Source organism: Musca autumnalis, unplaced genomic scaffold (assembly GCF_047663935.1).
Source record: "Musca autumnalis isolate F117 unplaced genomic scaffold, ASM4766393v1 scaffold_2, whole genome shotgun sequence".
Taxonomy (NCBI): Eukaryota; Metazoa; Arthropoda; class Insecta; order Diptera; family Muscidae; genus Musca; species Musca autumnalis.
Window position 1 is genome coordinate 15,343,176 of NW_027411755.1, and position 12,543 is coordinate 15,355,718.

General features: G+C 35.1%; 2 protein-coding genes across 3 annotated transcripts; one reads left to right on the forward strand and one right to left on the reverse strand.

Moving 5' to 3' along the window:
• Positions 1–5,922: 5,922 nt before the first annotated feature.
• Positions 5,923–6,975, forward strand: Arpc4 (Actin-related protein 2/3 complex, subunit 4). Its single transcript, XM_073967152.1, has one exon. The coding sequence runs from the start codon at positions 6,105–6,107 to the stop codon at positions 6,609–6,611; it is 507 nt and encodes a 168-aa protein (XP_073823253.1). The 5' UTR covers positions 5,923–6,104; the 3' UTR covers positions 6,612–6,975.
• A 536-nt stretch (positions 6,976–7,511) lies between these two features.
• On the reverse strand, positions 7,512–10,436 carry WDR79 (Telomerase Cajal body protein 1 homolog). Of its 2 annotated transcripts, none has more exons than XM_073967153.1 (7): positions 10,142–10,436; positions 9,900–10,076; positions 8,968–9,834; positions 8,731–8,896; positions 8,487–8,675; positions 7,979–8,405; positions 7,512–7,814 (listed from the first exon to the last, which is right to left on the reverse strand). In XM_073967153.1, the coding sequence occupies exons 2-7, from the start codon at positions 9,928–9,930 to the stop codon at positions 7,611–7,613; spliced, it is 1,884 nt and encodes a 627-aa protein (XP_073823254.1). In that variant the 5' UTR covers positions 9,931–10,076; positions 10,142–10,436; the 3' UTR covers positions 7,512–7,610. The 2 variants fall into 2 exon arrangements, with proteins under 2 accessions (XP_073823254.1, XP_073823255.1); XM_073967154.1 differs by having other exon boundaries at positions 9,896–10,076; positions 10,142–10,333.
• Positions 10,437–12,543: the final 2,107 nt, after the last annotated feature.

A 12,543-nucleotide genomic window follows, 5' to 3' on the forward strand; every position in this document is an offset into this window, starting at 1 on the left:
GCAGGTTCTGGAACAGCCATGAAATAAATTAGAAAATCAGCTGATATTAAGTCTGTCTGGTTACTTTCCCACCAAGAATTGTCCAGCAAGAACTTTCTCAGAGAGTAAGGGGTTTTTATTCTCTTTTGCTAGAAAATTGTAAAAAGTAAACAGACACCTTCCCAGCAAAAACCAGCAAGCAATCAGCTGACTTGCCAAAACAGAACAATTTGTCCGCCAACAAAGGAAGCAAACACGTTGTATTTTATTAAAAATAAAAAAGAAAATGAAACAAAAAAGTATTTTTCCACTTTACAAATTTGTTCTCCATAAAACAATACAATTAGACTATGCTATTTCCACAATTAAATTTTTTTTAATGTTCACAAACATAAATCAACAAAAAACTAAAAACGGCTGATTGATTGTTTTCAGGAAGAAGAAGAGCTTGCAAGTGCTTGCTAGAAGAAATTTGTCCAGCAAGAATTTGCAAGCTCTCAGTGAAAGAACTGTCAAAATGTCTCTCTCGAATCGCTCTCTTTTGCTGGTTTTTTTGTGTTAACAGACGACATCCAGCAACAATTGGTACAAATTGTTACAAATTTTAGAGTAACCAGACACAGCTATTATATACATACATATATTCATGGTACAAATACACAGGTAGCCGCATCGGCAATTGTTGGCCACATAAGATGTCAAAATTTGACATCAATTCAATGCAATTGACACATTATGTTACCATCAGCTGGTATGATAATGCTACCTGTATTATTGTACCATGATATATTATATACTATTATAATATACATTTGGATAATATACACCAGCTGATTTGTTATCAATAGAAATCTAATAAAGTCCTGGTCCACACTAAAGTCTCGGTCCACACTAGAGTGATTTCGTTGAAAAAGTTTCATGAAATTATGAATTCTTATATAGAGTTCCATAGTCCCTGTCCAAACTAGAGTGATTTCATTGAAAAATTTCATGACATTATGCGTCACTAGATCGAGTTTTACAATTTTTACCACTTTTACACATTTTGCGTTCCCGTACACAAAATTTATATGAAAATCGTTTACGACTTTTACCACTTTATAAAGTACGGGAACAGGCCATGGATGTTGTTCGTTTACTCTGCAGCGCCATGCAAAAGACTTGTACAAATTTGTACAAATTATTGATTCAACGAACAGACTTAATTGGTCTGTTCCTTTACTTTTGAAAATGGTAAAACCGGCAAAAGTAGCAAAAGTTGTAAACTGCTCCCATAAGAATTGTATGGAGTCTGAAGTAAGGGAACGCTTTTCGAGTAAAAAGTGGTAAAACTTGAAGATTCTTGCACGTAAAGGAACAGAGCTAATATCAACAAATTTGGTGTAGTGAGAATTCGATCTAAGAACGCCTAATTTCATGAAATTTTTTCAATGAAATCACGCTAGTGTTGACGGGACTTACAACAGCTTGTTTTCACTAGAGCTGGCATGGTAGAACTACCAGGTAGTGGTATCACACCAGCTGATCGAATATGAAAAGTCAAATCCCTTTATAAAAAAAATATTTTTGTTGTAATTTCTCCAACAACATAAAGAAAGTTTTGACATAACATATTCAAAATTTTACGATGCCACTACCTGGGTAATTGTGCCATGAGAGCTGGCAAACATATTCTATATTCCCAATATGAGATATTTTCGATTTTTCATATAAAACGGATAGTTATCGCGATAGCGATAATATGCTAATTTGCCATCACCATTAAAGGTAGAATTAGACGTGACATAACCATAAAACCATAAGGCCATATCAATCAGCTGATTCAACCACACCTATGGAAACATGGCACAATTACCCAGGTAGTGGCATCGTAAAATTTTGAATATGTTATGTCAAAACTTTCTTTATGTTGTTGGGGAAATTACAACAAAAATAATTTTTTTATAAAGGGATTTGACTTTTCGTATTCGATCAGCTGGTGTGATACCACTACCTGGTAGTTCTGCCATGTATGGAAATCAATGTACTCGATTAGTAGTAACATGCCATAGCCATAACCATAAGAAACCAATTGGGTTTTGGTTTTCTATGGTTATGGCGTTATGGCTATGTCACGTCTAATTCTACCTTAATTCGGAAATAAATATGGCATAAATGTATATGAGAGAACAATTTCTATAATTTATCCAGAACCTGCAAGAATCTAATATTTTTACTGCTATAACAGTTTTTCCTTTATGTTTGGTATGTACTATAACTCAAAAGTTTGTACAAATTTGTACAAACTTTTACAAAATGCTGTTCGATAACAAACTTGTTCAGTAAAGCTGTGTTCCTTTACTTACCTGAGGTTACCATTTTAACCATTTGTTACCATTTTTAACCTGCAAAGCGTTCCTTAACCCCGAAAAGTGGCAAAACTAGAAGCAATTTTTAAGAGAGTGAGAGGGGAGAGAGTGCGAAAATGGCTTTCTCTTCTACCACAGGCTACCAGCAAAATTTCTGCAGGTAGAAAATGGCAGAACTGATTTTTCGACTTTTGTTTGACGATTATTTCACAAAATGGACGAAAAACCGAAGAAAAAGTCGAACAGTGACAACACTAAATTAAAAACTGTGAAATAAAAGACGAAAATTGATTTTTTATGTTTTTTTTCTGACATTGCTGCCGGATCTACCATTTTCCGTTCCTTTACTTTTCTGGTAAAAATGGTCATGAGAGAGCAATTTTGAACAATTTTGACACTTTTCTCTTTTACCACTCTTACCATTAAAAATGTAAAGGAACAAAGCTTAAATGAGAACTGAGAAGAACCTGCAACTTCCCGTACTTATTTGGTCTGTTCCAGTACTGCAAGAATCTACTAATTTTTAAAATTTTTTGTTGCAGTTTCTGGAACAAAGCAATTAATAGTAAAACTCGTAAAAGAGAGAACTGTAAAAAATTCACTTATGAATTTTACAAGAGAGCGCGTAGCTAGGATGCAATATATTTTGCGTCCACAGCACACAGCTAGGATCCACTCCGTTTTCGATCCAAATCACAGCTTTTGATGTAGTCGTTTGGATTGAATTTAAAGACACTCTTCTGGCCCCGGCACATACGGTCCGTTGTGCGTCGCGTCACGCGTTAAAAACAACAACCACATGAAAAAAGTGTAAGTGATGCCAAGTTTGATGTTAAAGTTTTCATGTGATTGTTGTAACGTATGTGCAGAGGCCTTTCGGATTGTGTTTTTAATCAATCTAAAGATGCAGTAAAAATGAAAGCTATTGCGATATATCCCAGAATAAATAAAATGCATTTATTATTTGCGTAAAACAAGAATACAAAGAACTTTATTATTTATTATGTTATCGGAAAAAATAGTAAAAATTAGTAGATTCTTGCAGTTCTGGAACAGACAAAATACGTATCGAACGGAGTGCATTTTCCATAAATCTGTTGGACTACATCGAAAGATGTTGTGAAATCATAACACCAATTGCACAACTTCCAATTTTTTTTTGCTGGGTATAAACTCATTGGTCTGTTCCAGAACTGCAAGAATCTACTAACTTTTACTATTTTCTCCGATAACATAAAGTAAAAAATGTTATCGTAGTAAAAATTAGTTGATTCTTGCAGGTTCTGGAACAGAGTACATTTCATGGCACTATTACCAAGGTAGTGGTATCGTAAAATTTTGAATATACATTTTCTTTAAAGCCTTTTTAGATTAGCACATTATATAATTTAGTTTTACGCTTGCTTTTTGCGTCATTTGTTTACATATACACAAACACATACACAAGTACACAATAATTTTAATTCGGGAAAATATAGCAATTTGACAACACAAATGTTTATCAACTAATTTGACTTAATTCAAATTATCAAAAAAAAAAAAAAACATAATTTTTGCAAGTTTTTAACCATTTATTATCAATTTTGTTATTGTTTGAGTATTTTTGTTTTTCTCCATTATACAACAACAGCATAAAACAGTTGCATTTTTCGGTAGTTTATGATAAATGCCTTGTTTAGAATAAATGACGCAACTAACGTCATTTATTTTTTATGATAAATGGCGAAAAATGTTGCCTTTTTTAGCAAATAAATGACTAAACAGCCCTAAAACCTGTTTTTCGAGCTAATCTAAAAACACTATTAAGGCCTGCGTACATGAGCTGCCTCGCCTGCTTACCTTGCTTGCTTCTGATAAAAGAATAAAAAAGGGTAACCCAGTTCGAAATTTGCTCGGCCTTCTTTATTCTTTTACTTTTATTATGTCAGAAATGAAGCAGGAAAGCAAGGCAACCAGGCGAGGCAGCTAATGTACCCAGGCCTTTATGTTGTTGGAGAAATTACAACAAAAATATTTTTTTATGAAGGGATTTGACATTTCATATTCGAACAGCTGGTGTGACACCACTAACTTGGTAATTGTGCCATGGTTTTACTTTTCCATTTTTAGTAACATTTTGTAAGCCCCAAATTACATTAGGCAATTGTCAGTTTGTTGATGAGATGTGAGAGGGTGTTTCCTCTCCTCTCTATCTCTCAACTGACAATTGTCACTAGGAAAATTGTCTATACTATCGATTGTAACTCTTATGCCACACGCCGAAACTTGCACTAAAAACTTTCCCATTTTATAAAAGTTCATAGATCGAGTTACTTACTACAGTAATTTAAGAAATTTACTCTAGTGTGGAACTCGATTTAAAAGCGCATATTTTCGTGAAATTTATTTCACCGTGTGGCAGGCGCCTTACAAATTTTCACGTAGAAATACACAACTATTTGGTCTGTTCCAGAACTGCAAGAATCTACTAGTTTTCACTATTTTTTCCGTTAACATAAAGGAAAAAATTTTTGGTCTGTTCCTTTACTTTAGAAAATGGTAAAACCGGCAAATGTAGTAACAGTTGTAAAATGCTCCCATATGAATTCTATAGTGTCTGAAGTAAAGGAACGCTTTTCGAGTAAAAAGTGGTAAAACTTTAAGATTCTTAAACGTAAAGGAACAGAGCTTTTATTGTTGTAAAATTAGTAGCTTCTTGCAGGTTCTGGAACATAGAAATACCGGTATGTGATGAATTCCGAATCGATTTGGGATAAAAACGATTTGCCCAAAACGAGTGAATCGTATTTAGATGTGACGGAAACCGCATCGAATTTCAATTCCACGTTGTTTCAATTTCATTAAATTCCTCCAAACAAAAAACAGACTAGTGACCCCAAATGCTCAGATGATGAGAGCGGCATAAAATTTTTTGTTGTGGCGAAAGCAAAAACCGAAATAAATTTACTGAAAAATAAGATAAATGTGTGTTCTTATTTTAATGGGCCTATATGGAAGCTTAGTGAGGGAATTCTTGTGCTATTACATGATGAGAACTACAAACAGTGCATAACAACATATTAAGCGGATGCCTTCATGCCTTCACCAATTTGGAGAAAACACAGATGTTAAAAGTACATTTTTTGTTCTATGCTTTTTTTTTATGAAAATATCAAAAATTTTCTCAACAAAATATGCCAAAAGTAGGGAAAATAAATCGAAATTTATCTATTCTCTAAACGAGCTTACATTTCAATCCTTTTCTCCTAAAAATCTCTCAAAATGCATTACATCGTTTATAAATCGACCACAAAAATATGACCGTTTTCAAAACGAGAAAAACGATTATCGGATTGCATCACACCCTTTTTTGATCAAATTTCCATAGAACACAATGAAATATGAAACCGATATCGAAAACAATTCGAGATCGAAAGATGTGCATGCATCACACCTACAATCGTTTTCGACTCGTTTTGAAATCGAAATCGATTTTCATCACATACCTGATAGTATCATATTTTTGTCAGTTATTGGCAACCCTATGTCAACATTCACATTGGCGGCGTTCATAAAATTGTACGGGCCTAGATATTTGTATTTCGATCTTCCCCATTCATTCGATATTTTTTCTCTAGCGATTATCGATTGGCCAAAAAGTCAGACGGCGCATCTCTAGTAAACACTCATTAGCAGTGAATCATTTATTTTTGTTGAATTTCTTTCACAAAATCACTAAATTAATTAAAAACATCAACATTTTTATTGATTGCGAAGCAAAATATCCAAACAACAACAATGGCTGCCACATTGAAACCATATCTAACCGCTGTACGTCACTCCCTAACCGCTGCAATGTGTTTACAAGATTTCCCCTCCCAAGTGGTTGAACGTCACAACAAACCCGAAGTAGAAGTTTGTTCCAGCAAGGAATTGATTCTCACACCCATTGTTATTTCACGCAATGAACGAGAGCGTGTTCTCATCGAACCTTCCATTAATTCCGTGCGTGTCAGCATTGCCGTTAAACAAGCGGATGAGATTGAAAAGATCCTGTGTCACAAGTTTACCCGTTTCATGATGAGACGTGCTGAGTCGTTTATCATCCTGAGACGTAAACCCATTGATGGCTATGATATTAGTTTTCTAATAACCAATTTCCATACAGAACAAATGTATAAACATAAGCTGGTTGATTTTGTTATCAGTTTTATGGAAGAAATTGATAAGGAAATAAGCGAAATGAAATTGGCCGTCAATGCTAGGGCTCGTACTTGTGCCGAGGAATTTTTAAAGAGATTTTAAGAATGCAAGCTGTTTTTGTATGTGTGTGTTTGAGTGTCCAGAAGTCAATCTTATCCGTCCGTGGTTGCGGATTGTGTGGGAGGATAAGGTGAGAATGTCGTCGTCGTGTGAGCTCATCAACAAAATATATCGTATCTATAAAGTATTCCATAACATGCATAACGAACATAGTATGCTGTTTGTCTGTTCTCTATTTTATTTGTGTGCATTTCTTTTTTATATTTAATTATCTTCTTTGTCGTTAAGTTCCAAAAAAAAAAGCAAAATAGTTAATGAAAATTTTGTAATTTCCAATTTTGCAAAATGAAGTAAAATCTTTTTTTTTTAATAAAAATTAAAGAGTTTTTCAGATTTAAGTAGTAAATTATGCTGTGTTGTTATTTATAGCAGAGGTGCACAGAGGAAAAATGAAGGAAGTGCATTCTGGTAGAAGACTATAGGTCTTTAGGCTCATCTAAAGAAGCCCTTAAGGCCTTCTTACAAGAAGGTCCCTTAGGTCTTCTTATAGAATACCTTTAGGTCTTTTTGTAAAAGGCCTTTAGGTCATCTTATAGAAGACCTTAAGTTCTTCTTATAGAAGACCTTAAGTTCTTCTTATAGAAGGCCTTTAGGTTTTCTTATAGAAGGCCTTTAGGTCTTCCTATAGAAGACCTTTAGGTCTTCCTATAGAAGGCCTTTAGGTCATTTTGTAGAAGGCCCTTAGGTCTTCTTATAGAAGGCCAAGTGCTTCCTTTAGAAAGCCTTTAGGTCTTCTTACAGAAGGCGTTTAGGTCTACATATAGAAGGCCATTAGTTCTTCTTAGAGAAGGCCTTTAGGTCGTTTTATGGAAGGCTTTTAGGTCTTCTTACAGAGGGCCTTTTGTCTTCTTATAGAAGTCATCAAATTCCACACGATAAAAATTGTTCAATTCAATCATTTATTTTATGCCGTAGCACCCTTCAACGGGTCATTCCATTATCTTTTCATTAAAAACATAATAAATAACTTACATATAATATTCACTCCACATTCATTGAGGAGCCAAACCACAGGAATACAACGGAATTTTCATAATCAATAACTTTCTGCACTGCAGAAGTTCCTTCCTTTTTCTCCGACTCTATGTTGGTATCAGTAAAATGATATTGACCCGAACTTGTACTTATAATTGGTAAGGTTGGATGGAAGCTGACACCATTACAGCAATCAAAGTGTAAGGATATCTAAAAGAGAGTGAAAGGGGAATTATTAAAGAATATGCCTATGGAACAATTCACAATTAGGGGCACCACTGGGATTGCTGACTTTTTAGGATTATTTTTTTAAAGAAATGTGTGACTAATATATCATCGCAATCTGAATGGGATCCCTAAGCAATTTAAATTACCTCCATTGCCTCTTCTTTACCATCCATATCCCATATACGTAAATTGCCATCAGTATCTCCACTTATTAACCATTTTTCCAATGGACTTAAATCAAAATAGATTCTTTGATTTGTATTTACTGTCCTCTCAAAACTCTTTACCGGTTCCTGATAGTTGCGCATATCCCATTGTAAGATTTTATTATCTTTTCGAGCGCCACTAAATAAATACCAATTATCGGTATTATAAGCTGAGTATTTAAGCCATGTTATACCTCCAGAATGGCCACCCAAAACAAATAGGGGTCCAAGTTTGGGTGCTCTCAAATCATAGTGATAAATGTGGCTATTCCAAGAACCAGTTGTAACACAATTATCATTTTCCTGGTTAAAGGCGAAACACGAAACTGTTTGTTTTACTGGTACTGTGGTGTAATCACGCCCTGGTCTTTAAAAATGTATTTAAAAACCGTATTAGATAATGTTTGAAAAAAGTTATGTTAAGCGCACAATTTTTGTTAGTACTTACATGTTTGTATCAAAAATTTTGATATTTTTCTTATAACCTCCCACCACTTTTTGACCGTCATTACTGAATGCTACAGAAATTGCGGATTCTACTTCGTCGACATCATCATAACCACGATATGAGCAACGTAATTCTCCAGTAAATGCATCCCACATGTGTATGGGTTCATGTTGCCTGGTGGCCAACCAACTAAAATATCGAAAAAGTTACGTCTTTATCAATAATAACGGATTCACACACTCACCAACATGTTGCCGGATCTGTACTACTCATAAATGGATACCATGAGCAATCATAAACCATGCCGCCCTCTTTGACGTGTACAGCACTAGCTAAAGGGCTTAGTTCTCTTTTGGCATTTAATTCCTGGGTTGTATATAAATCCGTGGGCAATTCCAAAACATGCATACCTAAGGAAAAGATGACAAAAAGAAACCTTAAACACAAAATTTATAAAAAAAAAACTTTATTTTAATCTTACCATCCATATGAACCGGCACCAATAGACATGTTCCATCTGGTGACCACAGACAACCTTTGGTGTAGCACTGCTTTTGTTCTGTCGATGGCCAAAGTCTTCTACCCAACTCAACGAGAGGATATTTAAAGAAACCATTTTCATCAGGCAACAAGTGTGAAGAATCTTCTGCATCAATATAAGAATCTTGTGCGATAGCAGCACTTTGTTCCACTTCAGTTATATTCTCGTCTTCCATTGATACATCCACATCAATGGAAGCCTCTTTATCAACTGTTTTGTCTGGAGGTTGTAAATGTTGAAACATATTATTGTTAGCCTTCGTTTTGGTAGACTCTAATTTAGTATCTTGTAAAGTACTTTCTTCACAAGTTTCTTCATCATCGTCGTCATCTTCATCAACTGGTATAATACTGTCATCCTCTTCACCTTCTTGGTCAATAGTACCATCTTGGTTTTCAGTTATATTCACTTCTTTTGTTATTGTTTTTGTCATACTTGCATCATTCTCTTCTACTTCTTCTTCCTCTTCGTCATCATCCTGCATAGACTTATTCGAAGTCTTGTTCTTTTCTATTTCACTTTCTGATGATTTTTTATTTGCTTTATCTTTGGCCGTACCATAACAGATATTTTCCAGCAGTGTATCACTGCGAATAGTTCGACCCTTTTGTTTGTTTGAAAGTAAATCTTTTTCTTCATCATCCATTGTTATACTTAACTTGACCCCGGCCAGACTACTTGTGTTTTTGGTTGTCTGCTGTGGCTCCGTAATGGTTTCCTCAACTGGTAAACTCATTTCTAACTCACTAAAATTCACATTGGCATTGAGTATGGAACTATCCTCTTCCATAGACATGGCAAGTGATGCTGAAAATAGAAAAGGAGTTATTATGGGGAGGTGGTGAACATTTTAAGGATTTTGACATACATACATTGTTCTGACATTTGACAGCTGTCGTCCATTTTCTATAGGATTTACCGGAATAACAAAATAAGGATGCTCCAATTAAAGTTGGATGGAGGTGAGTGTTAAATACCAAATTAAGAATGTGATCCTAATGCAATTGGCAACTCCAAGGAGTACGCCCCTCAAAAATTTTGAATAAGGTCTGGAAAATAAACCACAAATGATCTGCTGGAGATATTCAAGAAAATAACTATGTATTTAGTATACCTTCAATCCGGAAAAATATCTTTCCCAAATAGCCAGCAGTTAATGTTTCAGCAGCAAGACACCAAAGTAGTATCCGGAATTCGTCCTCCATATAACAAAATGATTAAAATTCTTTAATTTTTACCGGCAAAATCAAATCCAAACACGTCGTTTTTACGTGCAAAATCACAACATACACATACAATAACAACCGCCATTTTTGCAAAACAAAGAAACAGCTGTTTCTAGTAGGTAGAGTTGTGCCCATGGCACAATCATACAGGTACCCGCCTCAGCCCAGCTGATGTACTGTGAGCTGTCAAAAAAGTTGTTGTAATTGAAACACACAAAATTAAAAAACAAAAATTTAAAAGAAAATCTGTGAATTTTTGACGGATTTTTGTTATAATGTGTTTATTAATAACTGCCTAACAAAATTTTGTTGAAAAAATTTGTGAATTGCTTTATTTTTGGAAAACATTTTTGACATTTCACAGTACTGAACTCGTTTTTGTTGTAGTTGTTTGCTGATGCATCTACCTGGTAATTGTGCCATGGTTGTGCCAAAGGAACTATATGGAACTATCTAGTTCACTTCGCAGTTCCAATGGCCCACATTTTTTATTTGAACAAACTGCGTATACTTACTATCACACGTTAAATTTCATGATGTTACTTATACGTTTTGGAACTATATTACCCAACTTTACTAGTAGGGATCAAAAAAGGCACAGTTGCGAAATACATGGCCACGTAATAATATTCTGACTGCGGTAGCACGTTAACTAGGCGTTTACACCAGACAATTTGTCTTCAAATACAACTCTGATTTACTAACTCTTATGTTACTCTTATCTCTTATGTTACACGCAAAAACTTTCATAGGAAACTTTCCCATTATTTTGGCGTTCATAGATCGAGTTCCATACAAAAGTAATTTTATGAAATTACTGTAATGGGGAACTCGACCTAAGAACGCCAAAATAATGGGAAAGTTTCGTATGAAAATTTCAGCGTGTAACATAAGAGTATGTTACACGCTGAAACTTTCATACGAAACTTTCCCATTATTTTGGCGTTCTTAGGTCGAGTCATGGTAAAATAATAAAAGGTAGTCCCATCTGTCAAATGTAGGTAAATGCGACTCTGTATGTCTGTACGGGAGCTTGTCAAATACAGAATAACAATAATGCCATGACATTTCATAAAAAAAAATAAATAAAGTTTGTTATTAATGTTCGAGTTTGTGAACAAATAAATATCAAATAATACAACGAAATCTCCGGCTGGTATGAGACGACAAATCAACTACTTTCGCCACAACAAACCCTTTATATAAATGAAGCATCAATCAGAATAACAGCAGCTACAACTGCTGCAACATGGACTGTATTTGCAACTGCTTCCTGTGGCTAACGGACAGTTTTCCTGCATGATAGCACATTGGATTCACTGGAATCGCATTAATAACGTCAGGTTGCCTCACAGATGAATTTGATTTTTGATTTGCAATAAAAATGATGCCATAACAGCAAGAAGCTATAAAGATTGTATGCCAAGCAATTTTTTTTATGTCTTTCGATTCCGCGACTGTACGGAGTGGGTATATTCAATCTAAAACGTTCCGCGCATCCACCGGCCAACTACTGTTGTTTCAGTTCAATAGTTTGGGCTCCACATTAACATCAACAACAATTTCAACAAAGTAGTTCACACCCAACAATAACAAGAACAGTTTGCATCCACCAGAAAACCAACAACATCAGAGGGGGATTCTTTTAGAACTAAAAATACCTTGGCAGTCATCGTTGTGCAGTGGGAAGCATGTCCGCGCAGAAGGTCTGCGGTTCAATCCCTGACAGCAGTGGCAAATTAGTGTAATGCTTGATTAAATTTCCTGAGTATTTCAGGCATGACAAACTTCTCTACAAAGTGGTGTTGTAAGACACGCCGTTCGGACTTGACGATAAAAAGTAGATCCAATATCATTGAGCCAATATGAATAGGCGTGCACTTATTGATATGCCCCTTCGGGGATGTTGTGTGTAAGTTCCTTAACTGAACGTCATTTTAACGTTGGGTAATCCTAATCCCTAATCAAGCTTTGAATCTGGATAACTGAAAGATCTATTTTTAGTGATTTTGTTACTTTTTATACCCTATACCACAATGTGGAAAAGGGTATAATAAGTTTGTTTTCCCAAAAATTCATGTAACGCCGCGAAATATTCGTCGTAGACCCCTCATGTGGTATACCAAACTTCATATCTCGACGAGATAAAGCGATTTAGCGATGTGTGTCCGTCCGTCCGTCCGTCTGTCCGTCCATTAAAAATTGTAATCAAGCTAGAGGCCGCAATTATGGACCGATTGTCACGAAATTTAGTATGGAGGTCGGGTTTGGACCAGAATAGAACTGATTA